Source organism: Sciurus vulgaris, assembly GCF_902686455.1.
Source record: "Sciurus vulgaris genome assembly, chromosome: 11".
In the NCBI taxonomy this organism is placed as follows: Eukaryota; Metazoa; Chordata; class Mammalia; order Rodentia; family Sciuridae; genus Sciurus; species Sciurus vulgaris.
Window position 1 is genome coordinate 15,159,643 of NC_136472.1, and position 18,851 is coordinate 15,178,493.

Below are 18,851 nucleotides of genomic sequence, written 5' to 3' on the forward strand. Positions count from 1 at the left end.
CTCCTGACCTGCCTTTGGTGCTGCCATGCTCACCCTAATTGCAGGCCATTTCAGGGTCGGAAGATGAGAATGGAGGGCGGGGATGCTCTGCCTCATACGGTATTGCTGTTGGTGTGTGCGCGCTGGGCCTGTGCAGTGTTTAACTCTCCTTCTGTGGATCAAGTACAGGTCCCAGAGTGGATTCTTGATTGTCCTCTGTATGTCTTGCTGGCTATTCTGTCCTTGTCATATTTCTTTGAGAACTGTTTTTTCCTCAGAGATTCTTTTCTCATTGTATTTTCATTGTTCCCTCCTGGCGTTTCCTTAGAAATTATTAAAGTGGTTCCATATCTTCTCTTTCACTCAATTTTTGATATAAGGACCTTGGGAAACCTGCACTTCTCTCCATCAGTCCATGGAATTGCAGTTCATTAACAGCTGCTTCTCTATATTCGGCTTCCATAGGCCCATTCAGCCGGGCTCTCCTCTACGGATGTTTTCCAGGGGAGAGTCAGATACTATCAGCTGTATCCCACTAACAACAGGACACACATATTTAGCTCTCTGAGTAGTCCTATTGAAGTCCCCCTTTCTTTCTCTTTTTCTCCCAGTACTGGGGGTTGAACCCAGGGACCCTTAACCACTGAGCCACATCCCAAATCCTTTTAACTTTTTATTTTGAGACAGGGTCTCACTAAATTGCTTTGGGCCTCACTAAGTTACTGAGGCTGGCCTTGACCTCTCAATCCTCTTGCCTCAGCCTCCTGAGCCACTGGGATTACAGATTGCATCACTATGCCTGGTTTGAGAACAGTGTTATTCCATTTTTTACCCAGTCCTAGATGAAAGCACTGAACTTCAGGGAAGTAATTATTTTCCTAAAGTCATGGTTGAGGAAATAGATCTCAAACTCAGGTCTCATTTCTGCAGATTCCATGTTTTCTCTACAACATAACTTCCCCTTGTCTGTGAAGTTATTGGATCCCTTTACTTCTTAGTAGCAATGCAATATGCTTTATTTGACAGTAGACCCAGATATAGTGGCACTGACATAATCCACTAACATAGCACTTTGTGGTAATCTGGAGTTTGCTTAGTGCATTTCACAAACCATTACCTATTTCGTTTCTAGATTGCCCTTTAGTTAAGCAGCATTTTTCCATTGAGACTTGTCACAGTAAATTTACATTGTAGTGGTAGCCATCGCAGTTAAGAGTTAGTTGAGTAGGATAGTCAGTAAATGAATACTGCCTGTGGATGATTGTGGTATAGAAGTTTCCTGGAAGCTGAGCAGCAGAATATAGACACATTTAGGTAGAGACATAAGTTAGTTACTGAAGAAAAATACGCAATACATAGGATGACCAGAAAGCATAATAGAGGTGGCTAGTTTCATTGTTCTTGACTTGGGCCTCTCGTAAACACAAGACTGATTGAGTCATTTATGATTTTATATAAGCATAAAACTATACTTAAAACATTTATTAACAAAGACACTTGTCAAAAAGGACCATTTATTAATCAGAAGCTCCTGTTAAGTTGTATTTACATTTCTATGCCTGACTTTCTTGTAAATGGGTCTCCTACCATGTGGTCACTCCATTAATTAGGTGACATCCTGCCTTTTACCCCAAGTCACATAGTCACACATAGAGTTTCAATAATGAAAGTTTAACCACAGAGTCTCTTGGGAAATTAAATTCGTCTGCATTTTTTTCTTCAGTTCAGAGAATTCCTCTTTAAGGCTCAAGTTTCTAAGCACATTGGGCCTCAGTATCCTCAGCATCCTCCTTTGGGGACAAGGTCCTCAGTGCCTCCCTGTCTTCTTTTTAGTTGTTCATTATCCAGACCATGCAGGTGCTCCCTAATTTCCCCTGTGGCTAAAGTCTCACCAGAGAATACACACCCTCCCTCTCTCTGTCGCACTTTTAATTGTCAGTGTTTCACATTCATCTCCAGAGGTAATTGGCCCCAAAGAGAGCTTGTGGGAAAGTAAGTGCTGAAACTTTCCCAGTTTATTGGATTACTAAATGTAGGAGCATCACAGCAAGTTTGCTGATTGTTTTTGATTCCTGTCCCAAGAGCCACCCAAGTTGAAACAGTGGCTGTTACTTCCATGCTGTCTCACTCTTGAGACCAACTGCCCTGCAGATGCCTAGATGAGGGTCATTCCTAGGTTAAGCTGGCATGTCTTACAGTTTTCTCATGTAATACCTACTTATAGGCAAGCTCAATTTTGTGTCTTTTGCTTCATGCAACATTAGCATGACCTAGGAACTTATTAAAAATACAAAATCTGGGGCCCCATTCCATACCTATTGAACAAGAACTTAGGAGGCAGGGGCAAGAACCCAGTAATCTAATTTAGCAAGTTCTTAGGTGAGTGGTGCATGCCAAAGTTTAAGAAATACTCTGCCACACAAAAGCAAAGAAGATGGCTGTGGGTGGGTATTTTTCTTATATAGTAGGACTTCCTATATTCATTTTCTCTTGAACAGATTCTAGAAATCTTTTGGGGGATGGGAGGAAGAAAATAAAGTGAGCTCTTCTGTGTCTCAGGCATTTACAGGAATGAACACAGAGTAGCTTATAAAATTACTAGTTTGGATTCTTGGATCTGTAGGCCTCAGAGTTCTGCTAAATTGTCTGGTTTTCAAAAAAAGCAGTTATGACTTTAACAGAGCAAGCCATGTCAAAAAGTGACAAGAAGTGAGGAACACCAGTTACATGATTTGGGTCCCAAACCCTGGCTGTACCTATTGCAATTTAGTGACCTGGCCACTACCATCCTAGTAGAATATTCTAGAAATATTTCTGGGGTAGGATGCTATGTGGTCCAATGTGTATACTTTGCTTGCCTGTGACTGGTGAGATACAAATGGAGTACTTCTAAAACTAGTGGGTGCTGGGCACAGTGACACACGCCTGCAATCCCAGTGACTCGGGAGGCTGAGGCAGAAGGATCTCAAGTTCGAAGCAGCCTCAGTTCAGCAACTCAGTGAGACCCTGTCTCTAAATAAAATACAAAATAGGACTGGGGATGTGGCTCAGGGGTTAAGTGCCCCTGAGTTCAATCCCCGGTACCAACGCCCATCCCAAGAAAAGAAAAATTTATGGGATATGATATTTGGGCTCAGCTGATACTGTCAGTTCCCGTGGAGAAGTCAATGTCAGGATGCATTCAAGTTAGGAGTATGACATTGAAGTTGGGCCTAGATTTGAATCTCAGCTTCTCCACTGACTAGTTATGAGTAACTTCTTTAAACTTCCTTTTTCTTTTTTTATTTGTAAAATGGGGTTAAAACTCACTTCAAAGGATTGCTGGAAAGGCTCTAATTTCAATTTAGTACTGTAGGTACTGAGTCCTCAGTAGAAACAGATTTCTGATAATTTTATTTTTATTTTAGGTGTTCTCCCCCAGTAAGTACTAAGGAGAATTCCTTACAGAAAAGTTCCCCTATTTATACACTTCTAGTCAGTGCTGAACTAAAACTCTCAAACTACAATAATAAAGCTGATGATCTCAATTTTGCTCTTCTATTATTGATCTCATGTCTGTCATTCAAAATATTAAGTAACTACTATGTATGTGTCAGGTACTATGTAGGTACTAGGGATAAGTAACAAAAAAGAAAGTTCCTGCTGTCAAGGTAGATACATTCCAGTGAAAGAGATGGATAACATTCAAAATAACCAACCAATTAGGTAGGATTTGCAGTAGGGTGGTTAGGTCAATTGCTCTCTGAAGCAGAATTCTGAGTTAAGTGAAGGACTAAGTCACTTGGTTCTCTCAGAGAAGTGAGTTTTAAAGCTAAGAGAATGTTGCCTGGGGGTGTAACTCAGTGGTAGAGCATTTGGTTAGCGTTCATGAGGTTCTGAGTTCATATTCTCAGTACTCCCCCCATACACACAAGTAGAGGGAATGTATTACTTGAACAGGTGCTTGGAGATCAAGTGTTTGAAGATGGATTAGTTTATTCTGTAATTATTATTTTAAATGTAAAGACAATATAAAGACTTCACAGAAAATTTCATGTGTAACTTATTCTGTTAACCTAAAGCAATGTAATTTTTTTCTAACAATTTTTTTACATTTATTCACATTATGGACACTTAAGTTATAATTAAGTTAAAATTCTTTTTTTCCACTTAATCACCTCTCCATATTGTTTCATAATTTTATAGTAATTTTAGCCAGGTGCAGTGGCACACACCTGTAATCTCAACAGCTCAGGAGACTGGGGCAGGAGGATCTCAAGTTCAAAGCCAGCCTCACTAAAAGTGAGGTGCTAAGCAACTCAGAAAAACCTGTTTCTAAATAAAATACAAAATAGGGCTGGGGATGTGGCTCAGTGGCCAAGTGCCCCTGAGTTCAATCCCCTGTAATTAAAAAACAAATTATAATAATTTTAACAGTGTCAACCATTCTTTAGGGTTTTATGTAAATAAATTATAAAAAGATAAAAGCTGTGTGCCTGAAGATGTCCACTGAACCATTATTTATGATTCCAAATATTGGAAAGAGTTAAATATATTCACAATACCATATTTAAATTGCTTGTTTTATTGTAATAGTGTCACAATGACTATCTTTAAATATTTTTTCTTCTTTTGATTATTGGCATAGGTTGATTCCAAGGATTAATATATCTAAAACTGATTTTTTTAAATTTATTTTTATTGTAAACAAATGGGATACATCTTGTTTGTATGTGAAATAGAGGCATACCATTTGTGTAATCATACATTTACATAGGGTAATAGTTTTTGATTCATTCTGTTATTTTTTTCCTTCCCCCCACCTCTCCCACCCCTCTTTTCCCTCTATACAATCCCTCCCTTCCTCCATTCTTGCCCCCCTCCCATACCCCATTATGTGTCGTCATTCACTTATCAGCGAGATCATTCATCTTTTGGTTTTTCGTGATTGGCTTATCTCACTTAGCATGATATTCTCCAGTTTCATCCATTTTCCTGCAAATGCCATAATTTTATAATTTTTTATGGCTGAGTAATATTCCATTGTGTATGTGTATATATACATATATATATATATATATATATATATATATATACCACAGTTTCTTTATCCATTAATCAATTATTGAAGGGCATCTAGGTTGGTTCCACAATCTGGCTATTGTGAATTGAGCAGCTATGAACATTGATGTGGCTGTATCTCTGTAGTATGCTGATTTTAAGTCATCTGGATATAGGCCAAGGAATGGGATAGCTGGGTCAAATGGTGGGTCTATTCCAAGTTTTCTAAGGAATCTCCACACTGCTTTCCAGAGTGGCTGCACTAATTTGCAACCCCACCAGCAATGTATGAATGTACCTTTTTCCCCACGTCCTCACCAATACCTATTGTTGCTTGTATTCTTGATAATCGCCATTCTAATTGGGGTGAGATGGAATCTTAGGGTAGTTTTGCTTTGCATTTCTCTTATTACTAGAGATGTTGAACATTTTTTCATATATCTGTTGATTGCTTGTACATCTTCTTCTGTGAAGTGTCTGTTCATTTCCTTAGTCCATTTGTTGATTGGGTTATTTGTATTCTTCATGTAGAGTTTTTTGAGTTCTAATAGATTCTGGTAATTAGTGCTCTATCTGAAGTATGCGTGGCAAAGATTTTCTCCCACTCTGTAGGCTCTCTCTTCACATTGCTGATAGTTTCCTTTGCTGAGAGAAAACTTTTTAGTTTGAATCTATCCCAGTTATTAATTCTTTCATTTATTTCTTGTGTTATGGGAGTCCTGTGAAGGAAATCTGATCCTACGCAGACATGTTGAAGATTTGGACCTACTTTTTCTTCTATAAGATGCAGGGTCTCTGGTCTGATTCCAAGGTCCTTGATCCATTTTGAGTTGAGTTTTGTGCAGGGTGAGAGATAGGGGTTAATTTCATTCTGTTGCATATGGATTTCCAGTTTTCCCAGCACCATTTGTTGAAGAGGCTATCTTTTCTCCATTGCATATTTTTAGCACTTTTGTCTAGTATGAGAAAATTATATTTATTTGGGTTTGTGTCCATGTCCTCTATTCTGTACCATTGATCTACCTATGTTGGTGCCAATACCATGCCGTTTTTGTTACTGTTGCTTTGTAGTAGAGTTGAAGATCTGGTATTGCAATACCCCCTGTTTCATTCTTCCTGCTAAGGATTGCTTTAGCTATTCTGGGTTTCTTATTCTTCCAGATGAATTTCATAATTGCTTGCTCTTATTTCTGTAAGGTACATCATTGGGATTTTAATTGGAATTGCATTGAATCTGTATAGCACTTTTGGTAGTATGACCATTTTGTCAATATTAATTCTGCCTATCCAAGAACATGGGAGATCTTTCCGTCTTCTAAGGTTTTCTTTAATTGTTTTCTTTAGTGTTCTGTAGTTCTCATTGTAGAGGTCTTTCACCTCTTTTGTTAGATCGATTCCCAAGTATTTTATTTTTTTTCAAGGCTATTGTGAATGGGGTAGTTTTCCTAACTTCTCTTTCTGAAGATTCATCACTTATGTATAAAAATGCATTAGATATATGAGCATTGATCTTATATCCTGCTACTTTACTGAATTCACTTATGAGTTCTAAAAGTTTTCTGGTGGAATTTTCTGGTTCCTCTAAATATTTAATCATATCATCAGCAAATAGTGATAGTTTGAGTTCTTCTTTTCCTATTCATATGCCTTTAATTTCCTAGGTCTGTCTAATTGCTCTGTCTAGAGTTTTGAGGACAATGTTGAATAGAAGTGGTGAAAGAGGGCATCCCTGCCTTGTTCCAGTTTTTAGGGGGAATGCTTTCAGTGTTTCACCATTTAGAATGATATTGGCCATGGGCTTAGCATAAATGGCCTTTACAATGTTAAGGAATGTTCCCACTCTCCCTGTTTTTTCAGCATGAAGGGATGCTGTATTTTATCGAATGCTTTTTCTGCATCTATCACAATAATCATATTATTCTTGACTTTAAGTCTGCGGATATGGTGAATTACATTTATTGATTTCTGAATGTTGAACCAACCTTGTATCCCTGGGATAAAACCCACTTGATCATGGTGCACTATCTTTTTAATATATTTTTGTATGTGATTTGCTACGATTTTGTTGAGAATTTTTGCATCAATGTTCATTAAAGATAGTGGTCTGAAATTTTCTTTCCTTGATGTGTCTCTGTCTGGTTTAGTTATCAGGGTGATAGTGGCTTCATAGAATGAGTTTGGGAGGGTTCCCACCTCTTCTATTTCATGAAATACTTTGAGAAGTATTGGAATGAGCTCTTCTTTAAAGGTTTTGTAGAACTTGGCTGAGAACCCATCTGGTCCCAGACTTTTCTTTGTTGGTAAGCTTTGGATGACTTCTTCTATTTCATTACTTGAAATTGATCTATTTAAATTGTGTATGTCCTCTTCGTTCAGTTTAGGTAATTCATATGTCTCTAGAAACCTGTTGATGTCTTTGAGATTTTCTATTTTGTTGGAATATAGATTTTCAAAATAGCTTCTAATTATGATTTGTATTTCACTTGTGTCTGTCACAATATTTCCTTGTTCTTCTGAATTTTAATAATTTGAGTTTTCTTTCTCCTCTTTGTTAGTGTGGCTAAGGGTTTATCAATTTTATTTATTTTTTCAAAGAACCAACTATTTATTTCGTCAATGTTTTTGATTGTTTCTTTTGTTTCAATTTTGTTGATTTCAGCTCTGATTTTAACTATTTCCTGTCTTCTACTACTTTTGGTGTTGCTCTGTTCTTTTTGTAGGGCTTTGAGCTTTAGTGTTAGGTCGTTTATTTGTTGATTTTTTTCTTCTTTTATTGAATGTGCTCTATGAAATAAATTTTCTTCTAAGTCCTGCTTTCATAGTATCACATAGATTTTGATATGATGTATCTTTGTTCTCGTTTAGCTCTAAGAATTTTTTAAAATTTCCCTCCTGATGTCTTCTGTTATCCATTCATCATACAATAGCATATTACATAATTTCCATGTGTGGGAGTAGTTACTGTTTTTTACTCTTGTCATTTATTTCTAATTTCAATGCATTATGATCTGATAGAATACAAGGTAGTATCTCTATCTTCTTGTATTTGCTAACATTAGCTTTGTGGCATAAAATATGGTCTATTTTAGAGAAGGATCCATGTCCTCCTGAGAAGAAAGTGTATTCGCTCTTTGTTGGATGGTATTTTCTGTATATGTCCGTTAAGTCTAAATTGTTGATTGTGTTATTGAGATCTGTGGTTTATTTGTTCAATTTTTGTTTGGAGGATCTGTCAAGTGGGGTGAGAGGTGTGTTAAAATTACCTAGTATTATTGTGTTGTGGTCTATTTGATTTCTGGCATTAAGAACGTTTTGTTTGACGTATATGGATGAGCCACTGTTTGGGGCATAGATATTCATGATTGTTATGTCTTGCTGATTTATGCTTCCCATAAGCAGTATGAAATGTCCTTCTTTATCCCTTCTGACTAACTTTGGCTTGAAGTCCACATTATCTGATATGAGGATGGATACTCCAGCTTTTTTGCTGAGTCCATGTGCATGGTATGTTTTTTCCCATCCTTTCACCTTTAGTCTGTGGGTATCTCTTTCTGTGAGATGAGTCTCTTGCAGGCAGCAAATTGTTGGATCTTTCTTTTTAATCCAATCTGCCAGTCTGTGTTTTTTGATTGATGAGTTCAGACCTTTAACATTCAGGGTTATTATTGAGATATGATTTGTATTCCTGATCATTTGGCTCATTTTTTTTTTTCTGACACCACTTGGTTTCTCCTTTATTTGGCTGTTCCTTTAGGGTAGTTCCTCCCGTTGCTGATTTGCATCTTTTTTTTTCATCTCTTCCTCATGGAATGTTTTGCTGAGAATGTTCTGTAGTGCCGGCTTTCTTTTTGTGAATTCTTTTAGCTTTTGTTTATCATGGAAGGATTTTATTTTGTTATCAAATCTGAAGGTAAGTTTTGCCGGCTATAAGATTCTTGGTTGGCACCCATTTTCTTTCAGAGCTTGAAAATATTGTTCCAGGTCCTTCTAGCTCTTAGGGTCTGGGTTGAAAAATCTGCTGATATCCATATTGGTTTCTCCCTGAATATAATTTGATTGTTTTCCTCTCACAGCCTTTAAAATTCTGTCTTTATTTTGTTCGTTAGATATTTTCATTATAATGTGCCTTGGTGTGAGTCTATTGTAATTTTGTATATTTGGAGTCCTATAAGCCTCTTTTACTTGATTTTCCATTTCATTCTTCAGATTTGGGAAATTTTCTGATATTATTTCATTGAATAGAGTATTCATTCCTTTGGTTTGTTTCTCTGTGCCTTCCTCTATCCCAGTAATTTTTAAATTTGGCCTTTTCATGATATCCCATAATTCTTATAGATTCTGTTCATGATTTCTTACCATCTTTTCTGTTTGGTCAACTTTGTTTTCAAGATTAAATATTTTGTCTTCAGTGTCTGAGGTTCTGTCTTCCAGGTGTTCTAGCCTATTGGTTATGGTTTTTATGGAGTTCTTACTTTAGTTTATTGTTTCCTTCATTTCAAGGATTTCTGTTTTGTTTTTTTTTTTCAGTATCTCTAACTCTTTATTGAAATGAACTTTTGCTTCCCGTATTACGGAAAACCGCCGCTTCTTTGCCCGGCTGCTCCAAGCTGCTCCGCAGCCGCTTCTCTTACGAAAAACTCGGCTTCTTTGCCTGGCTTCCTGCAAGCGGCTTGCGCCGCTCTTCTTACGGCCCGACCAGCGGGACAAAAGACACGTACACTTCAGAGGTTCATGAAGCAACTTCCCCTTTATTCAAATAACACCCTCAATATATAAGCAGTCTCATACATAAGCAATTGTAACCAGATATGTCCACCCAATCCTGTTAAAGGTCAAGCGATCACTCGCTGGAGCATACATGTAAAGTATATCTGTCCACGCGCTAGGCGGCTGAACTGATTATCATACAGCCAGTGGTAAATGCTTTATGCCCTTCTCCAGGCATACTCAGGACACGTTTGCTCTCTGCCAGTCTCCATCTTTAGATGCACGTGGCGTAACCCTGGGCCCCGGGTTTCGCCCGCCACACCGTATTTCCTCTTTTAACTGTTGGGTGGTGAGATCATTCAAAGCCTGCATTTGCTCTTGTATCTCCTCATTTGCTTCTCTGATCATTCTAATTATGTACATTCTGAACTCCTTCCTGACATTTCTTCTGCCATGCTGTCATTGGATTTTATTGATGTACCATCTAGGTTTGTTTGGGACATTTTCTTCCCTTGTTTTCTCGTATTGCTCTGGTATCTACCCCTCTAGTAGTGAAACTCTGAGATATTGCAGTTTTCCCACTATTGACTTGTAGTGTCCCTGTAGATTTCCAATAACTCACCTCCTAGCATTCAGTAGCCTTCAGTAGCCTGAAGTCTTGGAGGAACTTGATAATGCGGTGCTCCACAAGGAAGCCGCCCCTCTAGGGGTGGTGGCCTTCAGGTGGGGTATATTCCCTGTCAGTGGGCAGAGGTGCCTCCACTTGTTGACTGGTGGTCAGCCAAAGGGGTCTAGACTGCAGACTGGGGCACATCTGATCTGGGTCTGTGTCTCTGGTTCTACTGCCCTGGTGGGAAATCCTTGCCCAGCAGGGAATATTCACCCACTGGGGAAGTTTCACTGGGCAGCTCTCCTCTGAGAAGTTCCCTTCGGTCCAGAACTACCATCTGGACTGGTAAGCCCTCCTCTGCAATGTTTCCAGGGGTCCTGACCTATCGCTTGGGCTAGGGAGCCTGGCCCTGTGAGGGATTCCCGTGCTGAGCTGCCCTCCTCTTCTATGTTCCCTGAGGACCGGAGCTACCACCTGGGCCTTGGACCCTCATTCTGTGTCGAAGCCTCTCGCTGTGCGGCCTTCCTCTGCAATGTTCCTGGTTGACTGTGTTCACGGCTCCAGCGGGGGAGTCTCTCTGGGCCACTCTACTCCACGAATTTCCCTGTGTTTTGGGACTACTGCCCCATCTGGGGAGCCCGCCCAGTGGGAGAGACTCACCCGGTGGCTCTGAGTTGGTCCTGAGTCTCTCAATACCTCCTCTTCTTGGCTCCTGGGTCCTGTCAAAGGTCCTCCAGCCTCCTATAGGTGTCTCAAGAAGGGAGCTGCCCTTCCACTGATAATGGCCACACCCTCAGGAATAATTCAAAATGCCTGCACCAGCCTATAAAGAAGCCTCAGGCTAGCTCCACGATGCAGGCGGGCTGGCTCGTCTGCTGAATTGCTCCGTGATGGTGACCAACCTTGGCGTGGTGGTCGGGCAGGGTCTCTCAGTGATGGTGCCCGATTTCTGCCTGGTGGTTGGGCGACCTGGCTGCCCACTGGTTAGTTACGCGATGCAGGCGGGTTGGGTGCCTGCCGGCAAGCTCCGCAATGCAGGCAGCCTGACTCACCCACTGGCTCGCTCCGGGACCTATATCTTGCTTTTTAATTCTTCATACACATTATCAAATAACTTTCTAAAGATCTGGTGACAGTTTATTACTAAGCATATATGAATATGTGAATTATTCCATATATTTTCCAGCATTGGGTATATTTATTTAACAGTTTTTACTACTTAAAATTAGAAGTTGAACTGTTAATTAGTAAAAATTAGAACTTAGTTGTTTTCTCTTAAGTTTCATGGCTTATTCATAATGGCTTATAAATTATAACTAAAAGTAGTTCTCTCTGGGCTACTTGTGAAGTGTACTTAAATCACATCATGAGGTACTTAATTAATTTATTGGCCACTTTTATGGATGCTAATTTGGACTACTGACTTCAAGCTGTGTTAGCTTGACCCCTTCGTTTTATTTATTTATTTATTTACTTACTGTGCTGGGGTTGAATCCTGTCTTTTTAAAGTTCCCCATTGATTGTTGTCTAGGTCCAATGGTCTATGTAACAGAATGCTGATATTTCTTTCATTCTTTATATGTTTATTAGCTAGGATTCTATAAAAACTAACTTTCTATCATCAGTTATGTGATTATCTTGAAATAAATTTAATAAAAAATCAATTTCTTATTTAATAAATAAATTTTATTAATAAATTTAATAAATTTAAATTTATTTATTAAAATAAATTTAATACTTTTCCCTTTTTAAGAGTAATTATAAGACTAATGAATATATTAATTAACAATACCTAAGAGACTAATTAGTTTTTTTTTTTTTAATTGTGATTGGGCTGGGGATATAGCTCAGTTAGTAGAGTACTTGCCTCACATGCACAAGGCTCTGGGTTCAATCCCCAACACCACACACACACACACAAAATCATTGTGCACTTACAGAACTATATATACTTAAGTGATCCAATCAATTGCAGTTTTTCAAATGTTCAAATTATTTTATCTGAGGGCTGGGGATGTGGCACTTGCCTAATATGTTTGAGGCTCTAATTTAGTCCTCTGTATTGCAAAAAAAAAAAAATTATCTGAGGCTAGACATAACCCCCTCAAGTTGGTTACTGTAATCTTTTGACATGCCCCATAATTTATGACACCTTCCTATTTCCTTGGCACATTAAGGTTTATCACATTATGTTGTCAACTCTGCCTCATCTTGGAATTATCCATTTTTCCAAGGAGATTTCTTCAGTGTGGATACTTGGAAACCACAGTCTGGGTTCAAGGAATGTCCATTACTTCTAGAATGTCATTTCTTCTAGGTTTTTCAGAGGACAGGCTTAGAATCCATTTTTTAAAAAGAGAAAACAAATCATGAGTTCATACCTATATGTATGATTTTAATGAAAGATTGCAAGGTTTTTCTTCTTTTTTTTTTAACTGGTTTGATATTTACACTTGTATCTTTTTTGGCATTGGAAATATTGCTTTGCAAAGGCAATAATTTGCTTCAAGAGAAAATTACCTATATTTATTCCAGAAAAGAAATATAAACATTTCAAATAAGATTATTTAATCATTATATATCTAGGAGGTACAATACAATGTGTTTTTTTAATTATTAGTTCTTTCTAGTTTTATATAACATTAGGATTTATTTTGACATAATTATAAAAACGTGGAATATAATTTGCTCTAATTCAGTTACCAGTGTTTCCCCTTTCCCTCCCCTCCTCCAGTTCCCTTCCCTCACTCTACTGATCTTTCTGCTATTTACTTTTAGGTTTTCTTTCTTTTCTTTTTTTAAAACTAGTGTCTTGTGCATACATATAATGGTGAAATTTACTGTGGTATATTCATATGTTATGGTTTGGACGTAAGTTGTCCCCCAAAAGCTCATGTGTGAGACAGTGAGAGATGTTTCAGAGGGAAAGTGATTGGGTTGCCGAGCATTAACCTAATCAGTGAATTAATCCCTGGTGGAATTAACTGAGTGGTGACTGCAGGCCGGTGGGGTGTGGCTGGAGGAGGAGGTTGGTCATTGGGGTCTGGCTTTCAAGTACAAGTGGAGATCTCTCTCTCTGCTTCCTGACCATCATGAAAGCTGCTTCTCTCTGCCGCACTCTTCCACCATGATGATAACCTCACCTTGAACTTGGAGAAATGAAGCCTGCTGTCTATGGACTGAGACCTCTGAAACTGTGAGCCCCTAAATAAACTTGTCTTCCTCTACAATTGTTCTGGTTGGGTCCTTTAGTCACAGCAGCAAAAAAGCTAACTTAAAACATCACATATGTACCTAGGAAAGTTATTTTGGGTTCATTCTCCTGTTCTTTTCTTATCCCATCCCTTTTTCCTCCCCCTTCATCTATCCCAGCAGTCTTTCTTCCATTTTGATGGAATTTCCCCTCCCATGTTTTTCCCCTTTCTCTTTCCCCCACCCATTATTTTGGACTAGCTTCCACATATCAGAGAAAACATTTGACCTTTGGCTTTCTGAGGCTGGCTTATATCACTTAGCATGATGCTCTCCAGTTCCATCCACTTGCCATCAAATACCATAATTTCATTCTTTATGCCTGAGTAACACTCCATTGTGTATATATACCATATTTCTTTATCCAATCATCTGTGGATGGGCACCTTGGTTGGTTCCAAGGCTATTGTGAATTGTGTCAACATTGACGTGACTATATCCCTAGATTTTGGTTCTTTTGGATATATACCAAGGAGTGGAATAACTGGATCATTTGGTGGTTCCATTCCTAGTTTTTTGAGAAATTTCCATACTGCTTTCCAGAGTGGTTACACTAATTTGCAGTCCCACCAACAAAGTATGAGGGTATCTTTTTCCCCACATCCTTGCCAACACATTATTTGTATTCTTGGTAATTGCCATTCTGAGGTGAGATGAAATCTCAATGTTATTTTGATTTACATTTTTCTGATTGCTAGAGATGTTTAACATTTTTTTTCATTTATTTGTTGGCCAGTTGCATTTCTTCTTTTGATAAATGTTTGTTTAGTTCTTTTGCCCATTTATATTTGGGCTTTTTTTTTTTTTTTTTTGGTGCTTTTTGAGTTCTTTATACATTCTGGATATTAATGCCCTATCTGAGGAGCAGAGGGCAAAGGTCTTCTCCCTCGTAGTCTTGTTAAGGAAGTTGATTCCTGTTCCCACGTGTTGGCGTGGTGGGCCTACATTTTCTTCTAGGAGTTGCAGGGTTTCTGGTCTAATTCGTAGGTCTTTGATTCACTTTGAGTTGACTTTTGTGCAGGGTGAGAGATAGAGGTTAAGTTTCATCCTTCTACATACAGATTTCCAGTTTTCTAAGCACCATTTGTTGAAAAGGCTATCTTTTCTCCAACAAATGTTTTTGGCACCTTTACCTGATATAATAATAATATTGTATGTGTGTGGGTTTATCTGTGTCTTCTATTCTATTCCATTGGTCTTCATGTCTGGTGCCTGTACCGTGCTGTTTTTGTTACTACAGCTCTGCAGTATATTTTGAGGTCTGGTTTGGTGATGCTTCCAGCATCACTGTTTTTGCTCAGAATTATGTTGGCTTTTCTGGGATTCTTATTTTTCCAAATGAGTTTTAGAATTGCTTTTTCTAGTTCTGTGAAGAATGTCATTGGTATTTTGATGGAAATTGCATTGAATCTCTATAGTGCTTTTGATAGTATAGTCATTAACAATATTTATATTTTAATAATATTTATTCTGCCTACCCAAGAACATGGGAAGCCTTTCTGTCTTCTAAGGTCTTCTTCAATTTCTTTCTTCAGTGTTCTATAGTTTTCATCGTAGAGGTCCTTGACATCCTTCCTTAGATTAATTCTCAAGTATTTTATTTTTATTTTTTTAAGTCATTGTGAATAGAATAGTTTTCCTAACATTTTTTTTTCCAATAGGTTCATTATTGGAGTATAGGAAAGTGATTGATTTATGTGTGTTGATTTTGTATACTGGCACTTTACTAAATTTGTTTATCGGCTCTAGAAATCTGTATAGTATTTTGAGTGTTCTAAATTAGGATCATGTCACCAGCAAACAGAAATAATTTGAACTCTTCTTTTCCTATTTGTATTCCTTTAATTTTCTTCTCTCACCTGATTGCTCTGGCTAGAGTTTCAAGGACTGCGTTAACTAGAAGTGAAAGTGGGTATTCTTTTCTTGTTCTTGCTTTAAGAGGAAATGCTTTTAGTTTCTCTATTTAGTATGATATTGGCTTTGGATTTATCACTTACAGCCTTTACAATATTGAGGTAAGTTCCTTTTATCCCTAGTTTCTCTAGTATTTTAAACGTGAATGAGGTTTCACTTTGCCAAAGGCATTTTTTGCATCTGTTGAGATGGTCATGTGATTATTGTCCTTAAGTGTGTTTATGTGGTTAATTTCATTTATTGTTTTGTGTATGTTGAGCGAGCCTTGCATCCCTGTAATGAAACCCACTTGATTGTGGTGCACTATCTTTTTAATGCAGCATGATGTTTGATATACATAGTATAATACTATAACCAGGCAAGTTAACATATTTATCCTCTTGCATAGTTACTCCTTTTTTTGTATGTGTGGTAAAAACATAAAAAATATACTCAACAAAACTTCAGTGTGCATACTAGCAATTTAATATTTCTTTGTAGTTCTTTTTTGCAAAAAAGTATGTACATTCATTAGGACTACATGGTCAAACTAGTTTTGAAGTCATTCGAATGAATCATTTTCTTTCTTTGGTCATGTCATCTGCTTTGTATACATTTAATTTATTTCAACTTGACTCACTTTTTTTCTATTTAATTTTTTTTCACTTTTTAAATTTTTTCACAGCAATGCTTTTTTTTTGTTGCAGGGTATTAAACCTAGGGGTGCTCTACCCCTGAACTACATTCTCAGCCCTTTTAATTTTTTGAGACAGGGTGTCACTATATTACTGAGGGTGGCTTCAAACTTGTAATGCTCCAGACTCATATTCCATAGTCTCTGACATTGTGGGTCTGTGCCACTATACCTGACAGTTTTTTCACTTTTCAATTTGATACAATAAATCAAATCATACACACATTTAGGAGCTTGTTTTTCTGGGATATAATTACTAAATATTTCTTTTCACATTTGCTTTGTCTTAGACATTGGGTGTTTTTTCAACATTCATAAGTCATTCATTCATGTATTTGTATGTTATTAAATATATTAATCTTTAGATTGCTTTTTTTTTTTTTTTAATAGTGCTTGGGATTGAACCCAGTGCAAGGCAAGTACTCTACCAACTGAGCTACATCTCCAGCCTTAACTTGCTTTTGATATATTTGAGCCCTATTTATGGCTTCCTTTTCCAGATTAGAGAGGAACTGATCCATTTTACTTTTAAGTATTTGTGTGGTTTGAATTATTATATTGAGATCTTGCATCCATTTAAGAATCATTATTCAGTAGTATTTTATCTTAAAATATTAAGCACTTTTTTGAGATGCCATTTTATATATTGGGGATGTGATGGTGACAAAGACTTAAAATATCTTGTTTTTCTCAGAGGTAATAATGTTCAGTGAGGGAAGACAGACCCATAAAGATGCTTTCAGATAATGGTAAATGCTTTAAGGACAATGAAAAAAGATGAAGTGATAAATAGGAGTTGAAAGCCTTCCTGATAAGATGACATTTGAGCTGATTCCTGAGTGGCAAGAAAGGTCAGCTGTGTCCAGTCTGGGGCAGAACTGTAGCAGTGAGGAGGAACAGCCCTTAACACTTGTTAAATGCTTCCAGTGATCCAGGCACAACTCTGAAACACTTTCACCTGCATTGTCTCATTTATTTTTTTCAGGAGCCCTTTGTAGAATTTGTAATTATCCTGTTTGATATAAGGACACTGGGTTTGGGAGAGGTTGGGTCATGGACTTCTCTGCCTGTGACTTAGCTTTCAGGGCTCAAATTACAACTGTGAATCCTTGATTTTATTTCTGCAGGCTTTCATGAGAAGGACAAGAAGCCATATTGCCGAAAAGATTTCTTAGCCATGTTTTCACCCAAGTGTGGTGGTTGCAACCGCCCAGTGTTGGAAAACTACCTTTCAGCTATGGACAACGTTTGGCATCCAGAGTGCTTTGTGTGTGGGGTCTGTATTTTCCATTGTTTTTTGACTTTAGGGAAAATCTAGGGTTCTTCTAAGAAGAGCTGTAACTTGTAAAAGGGTTCATGGTCCTGTGTGAAGAATTCATGTGGGCTTCCTAAAGGAGAAATAAGTCAGAGCACCCCCTGTGAGCAAGTCTGTTTTGCAAGTGGGAAATCTAGCCTCCATTTGTCAATGAGCTGGAGTTAAATTCCTACAACTTGGAGATAGCTGACAGGAATTTCAAGTCTGAATATTTTGCTTTGCTGACATTTTACCTCTTGACACATGCATTCCTTTTCTGCCTTTTCTCCACCCCCAGGACTGCTTCAGCAGTTTTTCTACTGGCTCCTTCTATGAACTGGATGGACGTCCATTCTGTGAGCTCCACTACCATCAACGCCGCGGAACCCTCTGCCATGGATGTGGGCAGCCCATCACTGGTCGCTGCATCAGTGCCATGGGGCACAAGTTCCACCCTGAGCACTTCGTGTGTGCTTTCTGTCTGACACAGTTGTCAAAGGGCATCTTCAGGGAGCAGAATGACAAGACCTATTGTCAGTCTTGCTTCAGCAAGCTTTTCTCATTGTGATCTCAACCTACAACTTCATCAAATGGTCTAGACATTTAAACCAAGAGAGGAGAAGTGTATGTTTGCTGTTACTGACCTTCTGCTTAATAGACTTGTAGAGAATATAAGGTGATGAGCAAATAAGGGAACTTGTAGACATTACATGATCAGGCTTGGGATATTTTATGTCAGGAGTCTAGTTTTATTTTTTTTTAATCAGGAACTTGGATTTAGATCTAGGTCTTACTATTAAGTCCCTCTGCAGAAGTATTTCCTGCATGCACCTTTCATTCTACCTCTGGTTTTCTCTCTCATTTCCACCTCTACTGATGGCCCTGCTCTCCTGTGGCCCTCAGACTTGTCCTGCTCCGAGCTTCCCTGTTTCCCTGTATGATCACCACTGTGTCATTGTCTTTACTGTCCCACTCTTGGTTCTTTGCATCTCCCTTCAGTGTATTCCTCTTTTTCATGGACATAGATTTTTAAGTGACATCCTTGATAAATAAAATGGCTTGCGGTTTTGATGACTCATTGTCTTATTTGGTAGATAAACTTTCAGCTTCCTATTTTATATCTGAGGCCTCATTTAGCATGCACCATCCTGCCCAGCACTTTTTAGATTTGTAAAAAATCTGACTTTCTTCCATCCTATCCATTTGCTTATAAAAGCCTCTCAAGGAATCATCCTTCTTTAAAACAGACACTGAATAAGGGCTGTTCTGTAGCTTAACATATTCTTAAAAGTAATTGTGTAATTGTTTGTTATGACAGAAAAATCATTTTTAGAATCCCAGATTTTAAAATAGGTTACTAATGAAGACTTCTTCACTGAAGG

The 18,851-nt window shown here is 38.0% G+C and overlaps 1 protein-coding gene across 10 annotated transcripts in view; it reads left to right on the plus strand.

Moving 5' to 3' along the window:
- LPXN (leupaxin) overlaps window positions 1-18,540 on the plus strand; it is a 43,558-nt gene extending 25,018 nt beyond the window's left edge. For all 10 annotated transcript variants that reach the window (XM_079102324.1, XM_079102326.1, XM_079102330.1 and 7 more), the window contains 2 exons: window positions 17,303-17,451; window positions 17,768-18,540. In XM_079102324.1, the coding sequence (XP_078958450.1) occupies window positions 17,303-17,451; window positions 17,768-18,037 (419 nt within the window). In that variant the 3' untranslated portion in view covers window positions 18,038-18,540. The remainder of the gene's footprint in view (window positions 1-17,302; window positions 17,452-17,767) is intronic.
- Window positions 18,541-18,851: the final 311 nt, after the last annotated feature.